Consider the following 12360-nt stretch of genomic DNA (forward strand, 5'->3'; position numbering starts at 1 on the left):
GTATACCCTTCCCAATTTTGAACCATGCGGTGTTACCCTGCTCTGTTCTGACAACTGCCTCTTGGTTCAAGTATAGATTTCGCATTAGCACGATTAAATGTTCTGGGATTCCCATTCTTCTCAGAGTCAGCCACAGTTTGTTATGATCCTCACAGTCGAACGCCTTTGCATAGTCACTGAAACACAGATAGACATTATTCTGGTATTCCCTGCTTTCATCTAAGATCCATCTAACATCAGCTACAATATCCCTAGTACCATGACCCCTTCTAAACCTCTTGGTACTAGCAGCCAGGAAATTAAAAGACGAGTTGTGTTGGGAAAGTCTGCTGTCAGAGACCTCTCCAAAGTACTGAAGAACATTGATGTCAGTCTGGAGACTAATACAGGCCATGGTCTTGCAATCACTTGATCTGTGTCAGAGAGCTGCTGGACAATGACTGGATAATAGAAGGAAAATTAATGCCTTTGTATTGTAGTGTTGGAGAAGAGTATTAAATAGACCATAGACTGCTACAAGAATGAACAGGTTTGTCCTGGAGAGGGTTAAATCAGCTGCTCCTTGGAGGCAAGGATTCTGAAGCTTCATCTGACATACTTTGAACCTGTTGCAGGGAGTGACCATTCCTTAGAGAGGGACCTCATGCTTGGGAGGGTGTAGGGACAGCACAGGACAGGAAGACCCTCAGTGAGATGGATTGATTCAGTGACTGGGGTAACAGGAGTAGGTGTGTCAGAGATAATAAGGTTGGCACAGGATAGAGCAGGGTTTAGGGCTGTTGTACATAGCGTCGCTATGAATTGCTGGTGACTCTATAGCACATAACAACAACAACAACTTGAATATTACTTGGGTGGTCTGTTTGTCTTTGGAGTTGGTAAGGGTAAATTTCATTTAAAAATCAGAATTGAGAATAGGGATAAAATTTAGGAAGATAAAATTAGAAGTACTTTCCCCCTAATAGTTAGTTGTTTGGTTTCTGCTCAGGAGCACAAGAAAACCCAGAACTTTTAGAACATTTTAGAAACATATTGGAAAAGTTCAGAGTATAAATATGAGAAAGGTTAAAAATGAAGAATTCAGGGGAGCTCTGGTGGCCTAGTGGCAAGGAGCTGCAACTACAATCCCAGAGGTGCACGGTTCAAATCCACCAGATGCTCTGCCAGGGAAGGAGGGACAATCTCCTCCTGTACCAGTCAGATCTGATTTGACGGTACACTCACACAAAAATAATAAAATTTTTTTTAAAAATGAAGAATTCAGTGTTAGTGAATGTTTACTCCTAAATACATGATAGAACAATAGTGTGGTTAGCTTAGTGGGCAAGAAGAAAGATAGAAATAGCAGTGGTCATTTGTGTCATTGTGGTAGCATACAGGAAGAGGATTGAGTCCTTAGTTGTAAAATATTGTAGGCTTTTTTTAAGCGAGACTTTTTTCCAGCTTCAGCCTGGCAACTCTTCACATAAAATCACAAAGGAACATGACACTATAAACAAACCCATATACCCCTCCTTTTCCCTCCCCAAACAGTTTTGCATAGACAAGCAGGCGCTCGTCACCAAGGCCATGAGGCAGCAGGAAGGGCAGCTCCCATAGGCACCAGGAGCCACAGCAGGCAAACAGAAGCAGTGTAGGCCCCAGGACAGTAACAGGTGAACCAATGCTGCCAGTAGCCCTAGGATAGTGATACCTTTGCAAAACACTGTGGACAAGGGTGGTCTGCTATGTTTAGCAAGGAGTTTTGAATCTGCTGGAACTAAAAGGTCTTTTGTACACAAAGAGTTCTCACCATGTAGGGAAGGACCTTGTTCCTCACAAAATAATAGTATATGCTTGGACCATCACTGCTTCTCTTTCACCTTGAACACAGTGGTCTTTTATCATTATTTCCCTTTCTCTAGGAGATGACATGTGGAATTGTTATGTTGTTGCTACAGTTCTCAGGTTCTTACTAATGTCTTGCCTTTTAAAAAAAAATGATTACATCTTGGCTTTACTACATCAGAATTCATCTTTGTCAGAGTAATAGGTAAAAAACTGAGGAGAAAAATGTGAATCTAAAGTCAGCCTCAGATAGTATCCTCTGTTACCTGGATTCTGTGAAAATCACTAAATAGAGCAAATTAAACAGTTGATTTTGCAAAGGGCCATTTTCCTATTAGTAGAAAAACCTTGGTAGGAGACAAGACTAAATCAATAGAAAAGTTGATTCTCCAAGGAAACAGACAGTATGGTGTTCTATTGCTAAGTCTCTGCTCTTGTTTACATGTGTTGATCTTTTTAAAAGAGCCTCCTTCTCAGTATATTAGAGGGGAAAAACCACAACCAAAATATCTTCAGTCTGTAAATCCTGCTAATAAACTTTATTGGTTTCTAGAATTTTTTTTCTCCTAAAATTACAGTGCAACATGATACTTATTTATGTCATCCTTTTATTTTAAAAAAGCCATACAGAGCATTAGTTTAATGAACCCAGAGGTGCCATCTCTCTGACAAGCACCTTTTTCCATTAATTTTATGTGTTTGGCTGTCCTTAGCTACTGGGTGGATTCCTCTCACCTCCTTATGTCCTTTGTCTTTGTTGCTTATTATATTTATGTAAACTTGTAACATTGGCTGATACTATAGGTAAAATACCAGATGAATCAATTGTTACTTGCGCATTTTCTCTCACTGGAAAGTTTAATTTGCATTGTAGAAATCTAATTTTATTAGTAGATCCTCCTGCAACGCAGCTGCCTTCTTGGATCTGGCTCGTCACTATCCTCAGTTTCAGAGTTAGATTGGAAACCTAGATATGAGGCATTTAGACTCCATACAGTTCCAGTTGTGCCTCAATTAATTCTCATTTAAATCAGATGATCTCTAGTGATCTATTGTGCATCACATTAGACAGAAAATTAGCTACAGCTTCAGTCCTCTAGGTTAGCTGGGTCTGCAGTTGTTTCCTCCTCAGAGCTACATACAGACCAGTGTCTTCAGTCCTAACCACTCCTACATCAGAATTTTACTTCATGGTGAGTATGGTTTCCCTGTAGCTGCCTCACATCCTCATCTGTAGGCCTTTTCTCTAGTCTAAACCATGCTCTGGTGTGTTCCTGGCAGTGTTCCTTGCTGCCTACCCAGTATGTAGTTTGCCTACTGTTGGGCAGTAGCTCATTGCTCTGGCATCTTGGTGTGTAAATATTTGTCAAAGGACAGGGGCGTTTTCCCATTCCCCAAAAAGCATTCTGAAAAATGTGCCTGTTTTCTTAGTCATATTTCCAAGCTGTAGATCAGTTAGCCCATTCATTCCTTGCAGTCGACAGACACTCTGCCTGGCCTCAGTTAGCCACATAAATGAAGTATGGAGCAACTTCTGACACAATAACTTTTAAATTTTAGTACCAAGAGTCCTAGAATTAAAGGAACTGTCAATGACATAGTCACTATTAAAGAAGATATTGTTTTGTTAACAAAAAGAATCACCTGTCTCCTCTATCAGATATTTTAATATCTTTCACTTAATACTTTGATACTGAAGGTATAAATGGAATCAACATAGTTGAGAAAGCTAATCATAGAGATTCCAGAAGGGATCATCATCTCATGTACTAACATAGGTTTTTATATACTGCATCCCTGTCCACCTCTATAAAGGTATCATTGCTCAGTTAGTCTTGTTTTTGTTGTTGTTATGTGCCATTGAGTCACCTGTGACTTATAGCGACCCTGTGTACAAAAACTCTGAACACTGCCCTATCCTGGGTCAGTCTCACTGACTCAGACACACCTCCCTCCATTACCCCAGTTACTGTGTCATCCAGAGTTTTACTCTACTGTGCTATCCCTCCACTCTTCCAAGCATGATGTCCTTCTCCAAAGACTGGTCCTTCCTGGCCACATGCCCAGAGTATGTGAGATGGAACTTCAAAATCTTTACCTTCAAGGAGAAACTTGGTTTCACCCTCTCTAAGACAGACCTATATGTTTTCTTGACTGTCTGTGGTATATTCAATACTCTTTCCAGCACCACAACTCAAAGGCATGAATTCTTCTTCTGGCATCCTTATTCATTGTCCAGCTCTCTGATGCATACCAAGTAATTGCAAAGACCTGACCTGGATCAGGCACGCCTTGGTCCCTAGACTGATATCATTACTCTTTAGTATTTTGGAGAGGTCCCTGCAAGAAGACTTCCCCAGTGCAATTTGTCTTTTGATTTCCTTACTGTGGGTGCCAAGAATGTTGATTGTGGAGCAATCTGAAAGCTGAAATTATTAACACGTTGTCGCAAATGACGGCAAATGTGTTTCTAAGCCCGGTCGTCAATTTTAAAAGTGTGTGGCAACGTGTTAACAATCTCAATCTTCCCTCTATCATGGTTCTGACAGTTGGCCTAGTGGGGAGAATCTTTGTCTTCTTGATTTTGAGCCTCAATCCATTTTGAAGATTATAGTCCTTGACCTTCTGCAGCAAATGCTTCAGGTTTAATAGCTTAACTAAAAAAACCCTAAAAACTGTTGTTAGCTTAGAGATGTTTTTTCTACAGCTCATAGGTACTGTCACTTATTTCTACTTGAGAACAAAACAGTCTGCCTTTATAAGCCATCTTATTAGGCTAAATAGGCAGTCTTTAGCCATGAACAAGAATTTTCTCATACAAAACTAGATGACCTACATATAAAGACTGAACTCTTGACCTCTGCTTCATTAATGATAGGCTCTAACAAACTGAGTGTAGGATCTATTTCATTTTTTCACACAATTCTAACATTAATCTGCTTGCAGTTCTTTCTTTCCTTTTCCCTAAGTCTACCTTCTAAAAATGCTTTCTCCCCATTCTCTATTTTTTTACTTCATCTGCCTGTCATTCGCCCTAAACCTCATTTTGTAGTGTGTGTATATGTATGAATCTATGTGTGTATTTACAGTGGGAAAAAAGAAGCATTGGGTTATATGTACATAGACACACACATAAACACTAGTTTTTCTTCTTTTCACTTTTTGTAACTATACTACCTCAACCTTCCTGCTAGTCAGAATTTTATATAGGGCATGAAGCTATTGGACATTTTACAAATAATTGAATAAGAAACAATAGCATATGCTATTCACTACAATTGCTTTCTCTCCCATGCTGTATAGCTTTGCTGAAAGGCCTGAGTAGCTATTCTAATACATAAAATTTCTTCCCACAGATCATCAATTTCTACATGAATATGCTGATGGAGCGAAGTAAAGAAAAGGGACTGCCCAGTGTGCATGCATTTAATACCTTTTTCTTCACAAAGTTAAAAACAGCTGGCTATCAGGCTGTGAAGCGTTGGACAAAGAAAGTGGACATATTTTCAGTTGACATTCTCTTGGTGCCCATTCACCTGGGGGTACACTGGTGTTTAGCTGTGAGTAACTCTTTTTTTTATGTATGATAAAATTTAAAAGAAAAACATGTAATTCTAGAATGCCCAGAGAATCAAGCATGGTAGTTCTACATCTTCACTTGAGGATTAAGAGAAAGTAATAGTGTGTGCGATAGTATGTTGTTGTTGTTGTGTACTGTAGAGTCGGAACTGACCCATAGCTTACCCTCCATTGGGTTTTCAGAGGCAGTTAATCACACTGGAGGAGATTGCCTATCCTTCTCCCATGGAGCAGCTAGTGACCTCAAGCCACATACTTTCAGGATTGCAGTGCAGCTTCTTGCCACTATGCCACCGGAAGTCCCTGTGCAGTAGTATATTGCATAAAATTGGATGTATCAGTGAACATCATGTCAAGAATTGGAGATACTTAGACTTTGAATAAAGCTGTGGAATTTTCCTTTCTGGAAAAAATGTTAAAGAGAGGTAGGAAGTTGAACCAGTGTCCAGGCAAGGCAAGGGAGAAAAGGTGGTTTCTTAATGATGCTATCAATTCAAATTACTGATTATTGTTGTTATTATTTTGATTATTATTTTCTGCCTAATTATGACTTGTCTTGCACACTTGGTATCTTAATATTTTTTGCATGGCTGTAAAAATTATTTTACAGTCTGTTTTGAATTACATTTGAAAATTACACAGTCTGAAGGAAATTCTCAAGGTAAAGAAACAAAACCTAGAATCTTTTCATCATCTTTCAGAACTGTTTGGAGATTATCTCATTTAACTTAGATTATCTAGAAAACTGATATTGAGTCTTCTAGTTGATCAACCTCTTCCATAATCCTATGTAAATAATCCCCTGTTCTTCTCTTATCTGAAGGTTAGCATGATTTCATGTAAAGTAGAAACAAACTCATGATTTCCTGGGAAATCTAGCAAAATACTCCAGCGATCAAGGAAGGAAACAGATGAGAAACCTAATTTTTTTTTCATTGATAAACACGTGGTATTTTTTTTTTTTGTTTTTGTCTTTTTTCCAGGTCGTGGACTTTAGAAAGAAAAATATTACCTATTATGATTCTATGGGAGGGATAAACAATGAAGCCTGCAAGATACTCTTGTAAGTAAAAAGTTGAAGACAGACAGATTTGGTGTCAGATATATGTTATGCTTTTTCAACTTTTGAACTCAGTTGCTGATACCTACAATAAAGTGATTAATAGAGAAAGTCCTTATTCTAAAGAAAAAAGCATGTTTTAAATCTAAGTAAATGTAATAGCATAATAATACCAAAAATAGTATTCATCTGGGAGCAATGTGGAGAAACTATAAATAATCCATCTGATTCAACCCAGTTTTTTAGATGAAGAAACAAAAACCCACAGAAGTGATTTGATTTGCTCAGATCCTACTTACTAATGGCTCAAAAAGGAGTCAGAATGTAAATCTATTTACACCCAATCTCTTTTCTCTGTCTAAATACCTGTACCTTACTGTACCACTTTGGTGGCCAAGGATATTGCAGAATAGTGAATAGTTTGTATCTATTGTCTAGGTGCAAAGCATTCTGTATGATTAATACATTCTATAAAATACTGAGTTAGATTGAATTTTCATAAAGAAGAATCAAGCCTCACAATAGTAAATAACTATGTCAGTATTGGTAGAAAAACATTATAGATTAGATTGAGTTCTAAAGGACCATATAAACCAAGGAGAGGGGAAATGAAAAACATGTTTCTCAGGAGGAATAGAAGGTAGCGGAAGCTTCAGTATTAGACTCAGCCGTCATGTTTCTTTTGAGTGAACAGGATGTCTTCAAGTATGGATGCAGTAAGAGGCAGGCTCAGCTCATGATATTGTCAACCTTATTTTTAGGGTGGCAGCTGTCATCAGATTTCTCCATACCTCATCTTGTTCTTTTTTCAATACCTTTAGGCAATACCTAAAGCAAGAAAGCTTTGACAAGAAAAGGGAAGTGTTTGACACCAATGGCTGGCAGCTCTTCAGCAAGAAAAGCCAGGTACAGATCATCTTGATGAGGTAGAAATGAGGGCATTTGGAAAGTAAAGGATCTTACTACTTGATTCCTAGAACCTTCTTTCTAAAAAAAAAACCCCTCAAAACTTCTGGTATTTTAGGTGAATGTTTATACAACAAATTAGGTGCCCATTCAACAGTTTTTATACATATTGTTCCATGACATTGGTTACAGTTTTGGCAGTGTTACCAGCATTCTCATTTCTATTCTGTTTGTTCTGTTTTCATTGATCTAGTGTCACTGTCCCTTCTTGCCATCTCTCCTTTGCTTTTGGATAAATATTGATCATTTGGTCTCATGTAGTTGAATTTTTTGAGGGAGGACATTATTCAGTTTTGATACTGTTTATTTTATAAACAATATTTTGGCTGAAGTATGACCTCTATAAATAACTTCAGTCCCAAGTTCAAAGGGTATCTTAAAATTACTGTCTCATAGGTTTCCTCTAGTCTCTATCAGTCCAGTATGTCTTGCTGCTTTTTTTTTTTTTGTAGAAACTTGATATTTTTTTCTACCATTTCCTTTTCTTCTACTTGTAAACTTTTATTGTGTTACTGATCAGAACAGTTAGTATCTGGGTACCATCTAGTACTTCCAGCCTCAGGTTAGAAGAGTCCATGGTTTTTGTGTGCTGCTAGTTCCAGTTCCTTTCATTCTCTTTTCTCCAGAAGGGTAAAGATCAATAGTCAACTCTCTCTCTTTTTTTTTTAATTCACTATTGCATTATTTTCTTCCCCTTTCCCTCCCTCTCCCCTAGCCTCCGCCCACAATGTCCCCATTGTTCCAAACTGTTCTCATACTTGTAATGTATAGTCATATATTCCTTTCAAATAGTTCTTCCCCTTATCAGTTCCAATGAATGCAATGTTAATTATCATCTCTCCATCCTTTCCCCATTCCCTCTCCAACCTCCCCCATGTCTGCCCTATTTTAGAACAGCTGTGCTATGCAGTTTTTCCCCTTTTGTGACTGAGATACTTCCCTTAACATAACAATAATCGTCTCTTAAATGCCTGTCACAAGTTTTTTAAGACCTCATACATTATTCACCAAACTAAAATGTAGAATACTATTTTTGTAAACTTTTATAAACTGTGTTATCCCAGTTGATTAGGTTATACCATAACTTTTAACTCAGTATGCTAATCCTACAGTTTGGTTGGATATACCTGTGAAGTTCCATAATTTCTGTGTGTCTTATTTTATATATATGGATATATGTACAGCCCATTTGTTGTTGTTATTTATTATTATTAATTTCAATGAAAATTTACAGAGACTTTGGATTTTCGTTCATTCATTGTTGCACTTTTCGCCCCTCCTAAACTTCACCCCCAAGTACACTCCCCTCTTGGAAAAGTAAAAGAAAAATTCTTTGTTTTACAACCCCTCCCCCCACATGTATGTATTTTTATGAGAGAGAGAGAGAGATATGCTCATGCATTTACTTGTATATGCTTTCCTATACATATATATGAGTACATAATTACCTATGTAAGCACATAGATAAACACATGTTTGGAGGTTTTTTGTGGTTATTCCTATTGTAAAATTGTATATATTGCAGTTTACCAAAATTGGTCCCTTTTTTGTGTACATTTCTTAGTGCCTTCCTTTACTTGGTGAGTTGTGCACATGTCTCTCATATTTTGTATTGTCTTTTCCCCCCCTCACTAAAAATATATGCTGTATAGGAAGTGTTGTTTCTTGTCCCCTCCCATTTCTGGTAACCATCTAAGAACTTTGTTTATTAGATATATGTTTGTTTTTTACTTGTTTTGTAGTTGTTTTCATGTGCCATAGAGTCGCCTAAGTCTCATAGTGACCTTTTGTACAACAGCCCTAAACCTTGCTCTATTTTGTGCCAGTCTTACTGTCTTTGTTACACCTACCCCATTATCCCAGTCACTGAATCAATGCATCTCATCTCAAGAGAGATCTTCCTCTCTTGCGCTGTCCCTCCACCCTCCCAAACATGACATCCCTCTCCAAGGGCTGATCCCATGTTGGCAGCATGTCCAAAGTACAGCAGACGAAGCTTTAGAATCCTTGCCTCCAAGGAGCAGCCTGGCTTCACCCTCTCTAGGGAAAACTATGCATTCTGTGGTATATTCAATACTCTTCTCTAGCACCACAGCTCAAAGGCATCAATTCTCCTATCATCCCTAGTCATTGTCCAGTGTTCTGATGCATAGCAAGTAATTGCAAAGACTATGGCCTGGGTCAGGCACACCTTAGTCTTCAGACTAACTTTGTTGCTCTTCAGTACTTTGGAGAAGTCTCTGACAGCAGACTTTCCCAGGCAATTCGTCTTTTTATTTCCTGGCTGCTAGTACCAAGATTGTTGATTGTAGCAAACTGAAGCTGTTAACAGTCTCAATCTTTTCACCATCCATCCTGATGCCCAGTGTTGAGAATCTTTGTTTTCTTGATATTGAGCTTCAATTCATATTGAAGACTGCAGTCCTTGACCTCCTCAGCAAGCAGGGTTGTGTCATCTGCATAACCCAGATTGTTGATGAATCTTCTTCCAATATGATGCCACATTTCTCCTCATCGAGCCTAGCCTCCTGGATAATTTGTTCCACATAGATTGAAAAGGTATGGAGACAAGGCACATCCTTGGTGTACACTCTTCACAATTTTGTTTTGTAGTACTGGGACCATACTTAGCAAAATGTCCTTCAGATTTGTCCGGTTCTTATTTTGAGAACTCCTCCTTTTTAAAAACGTAGTTTTAATTGTGATCTGAGTGAAAGTTTGCAAATCAAATTTTTCATTCCACCATTTATACACGTTTTGTTCAATAACATTAATTTCAGTATTCACAATGTAATCTCACTTTCCCCAATTCCTTCTTAGTCTAATTTCTATTAAACCTTCTATACATCGCTCTGTCTTCCCTTTATTTAGTAATACTATGCTGACCATTCCCTTATTGAATATTGCATTTCCCTTCACCTACTTTAATTTGTGCCTGTCATCTGTTTTACTAGACTTTGCGTCCCTGTTCCCCTCTTCCTATCCCTAATGATAGAATTTCTGTTCTATCATAGAGTAATTCTATCTGTGTATATACCTTCCGTTAGCTTTTTTAAATCCTGTTCTTAAATAATATTGGTCTTTTGTGATTGACTTAGTATAATAACCTTTAGATGCATCCATGTTATGCAGTGTTTAATGAATCTTTTTTGTAGTGTTGCATAGTACTCCAGAGTCTGAGCTTAACTATAGTTGTTTTATCCATTTGCTTATTTATGGATAGCTAGTTGCTTTCATCTCTTTAGGATTAACAGTAATGCTACAGTGTACATGAGTGTGCATGTATCTGCTCATGTGGCAATTCACACTTCCCTGGAATATTATACCTAATTAGTAGGATTGCTAGGTCAAATGGTATTTCTCTTCCCAGCTTTCTAAGGCTCTAAACAGCTTTCATCAGGGAAAGTCCCACCAATAGTTCTAATCTCTACAGTCTTGCCAGCATTTGTTGTTTGCTCTCTTATTGAACTTTGCTTTTTTTTTTTCTGGGGTGAGTTGATATTGTTGTTTTGATTTGCATCTCTGTAACAGCTAATGATCTTGATTATTTCCTCATGTATTTGCCATCTGACTATCTTCTTTGGTAAAAGTGCCATTTTGTGTCCTCTGCCCATTTAGTGATTGAGTTGTCTTTTTCTGTTGTTTTTGTTGAGGTATTCGAATTTTCAAAGACAACTTTAACTACAGAGCATTTCTGAAAGACACAATAAAAGACATTAAAAAATGGAAAGATGTGCCCTGTTCATGGAGAGGAAGACAAATTTTCTATAAATTTTAAAGATAGTTCTCGTCAGATCTTTCATTGCCAAATATTTTTTCCCCTTCTTTGGATTTTCTTTTTACTGTTTGAGAGAAGGTTTTTTGGTTTGTATTTTTCTTTCTTTTTTTGTGATTTTAGCCAAAGTTTACAGAAAAGTTGGATTTTCATTCATTTATTGTTGCACATTTTCCTCCATACCTACCCCCATTAGCTTTTTTTAAAAAAAGATAGATATATTCATTCATTGTTGCATAATTTCCTCCTTCCCCTTCCATCACTCCCCCAGTCCACTTTATTATATGCATCTTTTATTCTGGACTGTTGTCATATGAGTAATGCCTAATCATATATTTCTTTTAAACAATTCTTTCCTTCATCTGTTCTAATGCACTGTCATTTATATACTTTTCTTAGTTTCCTCCAAACCCCAATGTCAGTCATGTTTTATAACAGTGATAGTATACAGTATTTGTCCTTTTGTGACTGAGATAATTTGTCCTTTGTAACTCAGCATATTGTCCTCCAGGGTCACCCATATTGTGTAATATTTTATGAGTTTCTTGTTTTTCATTGGTGTGTAGTATTCTATAGTATTCCATAGTTTTTCTACCCATTCATTTGTTGATAGGCACTTGGGTTGGCTCCATCTCTTAACTATCGTGAATCAATGCAGCAGTATATGGGTGTGCATATATCTGTTCGGGTGATGAGAGAAGTTTTTTTATAAACATTAAGATTTCATTTTTAGAAGATTCCATTGATCTTTGCTGATTGTTCATTTTAATTTCTATTTGATTAGTCTATTTATGCCATAGATTAGGACTCCTAAGTTTGCCTCAATCTTTTTTTCCCCCTTTCATTATCTTTATAGCTTTAAGTTTTACACCTAGGTATTTTATCCACCTTGAATTAATTTTTGTATATGGTGTGCTGTATGGGTTTTGTGTCCATTTCTTTCAAATAGATACCAAATTTTTCCATCTATCTTTTCCCCATTTAGTAGATTTCGTGTCTTTATCAAAGGTTAGTTGTCCATGGATGTTGTTGTTGTTATGTGCCATTGAGTCGCTTGCGACTCATAGCGATCCTGTGTACAACAGCCCTAAACCCTGCTTTATCCTGTGCCATTTGCACTGCCTCTGACACACCCATCCTGATTTCCCCAGTC

The 12360-nt window shown here is 37.5% G+C and overlaps 1 protein-coding gene across 1 annotated transcript in view; it reads left to right on the plus strand.

Moving 5' to 3' along the window:
• The window catches only part of SENP1 (SUMO1/sentrin specific peptidase 1), a 92969-nt gene that overhangs the window by 75840 nt on the left and 4769 nt on the right, over window positions 1-12360 (plus strand). The window contains exons 15-17 of the mRNA XM_006888226.1: window positions 5184-5387; window positions 6390-6469; window positions 7288-7372. Of these exons, the coding sequence (XP_006888288.1) occupies window positions 5184-5387; window positions 6390-6469; window positions 7288-7372 (369 nt within the window). The remainder of the gene's footprint in view (window positions 1-5183; window positions 5388-6389; window positions 6470-7287; window positions 7373-12360) is intronic.

The sequence above is a fragment of the Elephantulus edwardii genome, unplaced genomic scaffold (assembly GCF_000299155.1).
Source record: "Elephantulus edwardii isolate Elephantulus edwardi_28Jun2011 unplaced genomic scaffold, EleEdw1.0 scaffold00065, whole genome shotgun sequence".
Classification (NCBI taxonomy): domain Eukaryota; kingdom Metazoa; phylum Chordata; class Mammalia; order Macroscelidea; family Macroscelididae; genus Elephantulus; species Elephantulus edwardii.